Source organism: Oncorhynchus masou, chromosome 22 (genome assembly GCF_036934945.1).
Source record: "Oncorhynchus masou masou isolate Uvic2021 chromosome 22, UVic_Omas_1.1, whole genome shotgun sequence".
In the NCBI taxonomy this organism is placed as follows: Eukaryota; Metazoa; Chordata; class Actinopteri; order Salmoniformes; family Salmonidae; genus Oncorhynchus; species Oncorhynchus masou.
In genome coordinates, this window is record NC_088233.1 from 5,840,560 (window position 1) to 5,844,464 (window position 3,905).

The following is a 3,905-nucleotide window of genomic DNA, read 5'->3' on the forward strand; positions in this document are numbered from 1 at the left end:
GCATAGCCTTGCTATTGAGAAAGGCCACCGTAGGCAGACATGGCTCTCAAGAGAAGACAGGCTATGTGCACACTGCCCACAAAATGAGGTGGAAACTGAGCTGCACTTACTAACCTCTTGACCAACGTATGACCATATTAGAGACACATATTTCCCCCAGATTACACAGATCCACAAAGAATTCGAAAACAAATCAAATTTTGATAAACTCCCATATCTACTGGGTGAAATTCCACAGTGTGTCATCACAGCAGCAAGATCTGTGATCTGTTGCCACAAGAAAAGGGCAACCAGTGAAGAACAAACACCATTGTAAATACAACCCATATTTATGCTTATTTATTGTCCCTTGTGTACTTTAACTATTTGTACATTGTTAGAACACTGTATAAATAAATATATATATATTATATGACATGTCTTTATTGTGTTGAAACTTCTATATGTGTAATGTTTATTGTTAATTTTTATTGTTTATTTCACTTTTGTATATTATCGACCTCACTTGCTTTGGCAATGTTAACACATATTTCCCATGCCAATAAAGCCCCATGAATTGAATTGAAATATTGAGAGAGAGAGAGTCTATGGACTCAGAAGCTGTGTTCCCTACCAATCGTCCACCCCCACTGTCTAGTGAACACCCACATGACTGGCACTGCCAACACCTGGCACGAGTCCCTTCACTTACCGTACCACTTGTATTACCATATCTAATCCCAAGATCTGATGAAATCTCTTGTGGCAAATAGACTAGTTCTCCTTAAGCATAATTCAAGTCTATTGAAACGGTTGACCTGATATCATTGAGTTTGTGCTGTGTAATGATCAGCTGGCTAGAAGTTAGGGCAGATAGCAGACGCGGTTTCTTTCTTCACACCTGTACTAGCCAGCTGATCATCTATTCAAACGACTTGTTCTGTAGAGTAAGTGTCGTAAAACGAAAGCATAGCGGTATTACATGTAAGATACAGTCTGTGATTGAATAAAAACGAGTTCATATTGACGCAGTCTTGAAAGAGAAACATATTTAATTTTATTATATTGTTGAATTACAATGTTGTTTTTTTTGCAGATGATATGCATTTTTTTTAAATAACGTAATACATTATATACTGTCTTTTATTTTCACTGTAAATCATTTGTAAATCATAAATCTAGTCTGAATGAATCATAAACTGTTCTTTCTAAAAAATGGTATTCCAATGTTGTGTGTGTATATAGCATTCTCCATCTCTGCTTGAGGGACAGTCAGTAATGTTGTGTGTGTATATAGCATTCTCCATCTCTGCTTGAGGGACAGTCAGTAATGTTGTGTGTATATAGCATTCTCCATCTCTGCTTGAGGGACAGTCAGTAATGTTGTGTGTATATAGCATTCTCCATCTCTGCTTGAGGGACAGTCAGTAATGTGTGTATATAGCATTCTCCATCTCTGCTTGAGGGACAGTCAGTAATGTGTGTATATAGCATTCTCCATCTCTGCTTGAGGGACAGTCAGTAATGTTGTGTGTATATAACATTCTCCATCTCTGCTTGAGGGACAGTCAGTAATGTGTGTATATAGCATTCTCCATCTCTGCTTGAGGGACAGTCAGTAATGTTGTGTGTGTATATAGCATTCTCCATCTCTGCTTGAGGGACAGTCAGTAATGTTGTGTGTATATAGCATTCTCCATCTCTGCTTGAGGGACAGTCAGTAATGTTGTGTGTATATAGCATTCTCCATCTCTGCTTGAGGGACAGTCAGTAATGTTGTGTGTATATAGCATTCTCCATCTCTGCTTGAGGGACAGTCAGTAATGTTGTGTGTGTATATAGCATTCTCCATCTCTGCTTGAGGGACAGTCAGTAATGTTGTGTGTGTATATAGCATTCTCCATCTCTGCTTGAGGGACAGTCAGTAATGTTGTGTGTATATAGCATTCTCCATCTCTGCTTGAGGGACAGTCAGTAATGTTGTGTGTATATAGCATTCTCCATCTCTGCTTGAGGGACAGTCAGTAATGTTGTGTGTATATAGCATTCTCCATCTCTGCTTGAGGGACAGTCAGTAATGTTGTGTGTATATAGCATTCTCCATCTCTGCTTGAGGGACAGTCAGTAATGTTGTGTGTATATAGCATTCTCCATCTCTGCTTGAGGGACAGTTAGTAATGTTGTGTGTATATAGCATTCTCCATCTCTGCTTGAGGGACAGTCAGTAATGTTGTGTGTATATAGCATTCTCCATCTCTGCTTGAGGGACAGTCAGTAATGTTGTGTGTATATAGCATTCTCCATCTCTGCTTGAGGGACAGTCAGTAATGTTGTGTGTGTATATAGCATTCTCCATCTCTGCTTGAGGGACAGTCAGTAATGTTGTGTGTGTATATAGCATTCTCCATCTCTGCTTGAGGGACAGTCAGTAATGTTGTGTGTATATAGCATTCTCCATCTCTGCTTGAGGGACAGTCAGTAATGTTGTGTGTATATAGCATTCTCCATCTCTGCTTGAGGGACAGTCAGTAATGTTGTGTGTATATAGCATTCTCCATCTCTGCTTGAGGGACAGTCAGTAATGTTGTGTGTATATAGCATTCTCCATCTCTGCTTGAGGGACAGTCAGTAATGTGTGTATATAGCATTCTCCATCTCTGCTTGAGGGACAGTCAGTAATGTGTGTATATAGCATTCTCCATCTCTGCTTGAGGGACAGTCAGTAATGTTGTGTGTGTATATAACATTCTCCATCTCTGCTTGAGGGACAGTCAGTAATGTTGTGTGTATATAGCATTCTCCATCTCTGCTTGAGGGACAGTCAGTAATGTTGTGTGTATATAGCATTCTCCATCTCTGCTTGAGGGACAGTCAGTAATGTGTGTATATAGCATTCTCCATCTCTGCTTGAGGGACAGTCAGTAATGTGTGTATATAGCATTCTCCATCTCTGCTTGAGGGACAGTCAGTAATGTTGTGTGTGTATATAGCATTCTCCATCTCTGCTTGAGGGACAGTCAGTAATGTTGTGTGTGTATAGCATTCTCCATCTCTGCTTGAGGGACAGTCAGTAATGTGTGTATATAGCATTCTCCATCTCTGCTTGAGGGACAGTCAGTAATGTGTGTATATAGCATTCTCCATCTCTGCTTGAGGGACAGTCAGTAATGTTGTGTGTGTATATAGCATTCTCCATCTCTGCTTGAGGGACAGTCAGTAATGTGTGTATATAGCATTCTCCATCTCTGCTTGAGGGACAGTCAGTAATGTTGTGTGTATATAGCATTCTCCATCTCTGCTTGAGGGACAGAAATCCTGAGCAGTGTTGTTTTGTTGTACAGTAGTGTAGCAAGAGAAGACTTTACATTTAGAAGATATATATATATATATATATCCTGTTAATTTCAGATGCACGTTACAAAAATACAGTAATTCTTATTTCCCATAGTAACATGTGCTGTGTGTATTGTAACCCCTAGTATGTCCCTAGTAAGGGCAGAAATCCCTAGTAGTGTTGTACAAGTTTAGAAGTTTTCATAGTGATGTATGAAATGTGCTTGGTCTCGCTTGTTCATCTGTTGGCAGCCCTTCTCTACGTTCTTAGTGAGACCAGGAGGACCACAGCTGAACACACCGATCTTACCCACCTGGAGAGAGGAGAGAGAGGGGTAGAGAGAGAGGGGGGGTAGAGAGAGAGAGGGGTAGAGAGAGAGAGAGGGGTAGAGGGGCAAGAGAGAGAAAGAGATTGTGTGAGATACATCGTCAGTGTGAGTATCTGTTAAAAAAATTAAAATTAAGTTGATGTTAGCATAATGACATTTTTATTTATAATTTGATTTACACAATATGCCTACCACTTTGAAGATGTTAAATATGTTTTTATTGTGAAACATGGCTACCCCCCAAAGTCAATACTTTGTAGAGCC

General features: G+C 39.8%; 1 protein-coding gene across 1 annotated transcript in view; it reads right to left on the reverse strand.

Moving 5' to 3' along the window:
* Nucleotides 1-3,256: 3,256 nt before the first annotated feature.
* Nucleotides 3,257-3,905, reverse strand: part of LOC135509775 (dual oxidase 2-like) — a 43,610-nt gene continuing 42,961 nt past the window's right edge. Inside the window, 1 exon segment of the mRNA XM_064930675.1 lies at nt 3,257-3,626. Coding sequence (XP_064786747.1) covers nt 3,504-3,626 — 123 coding nt within the window. The 3' untranslated portion in view covers nt 3,257-3,503.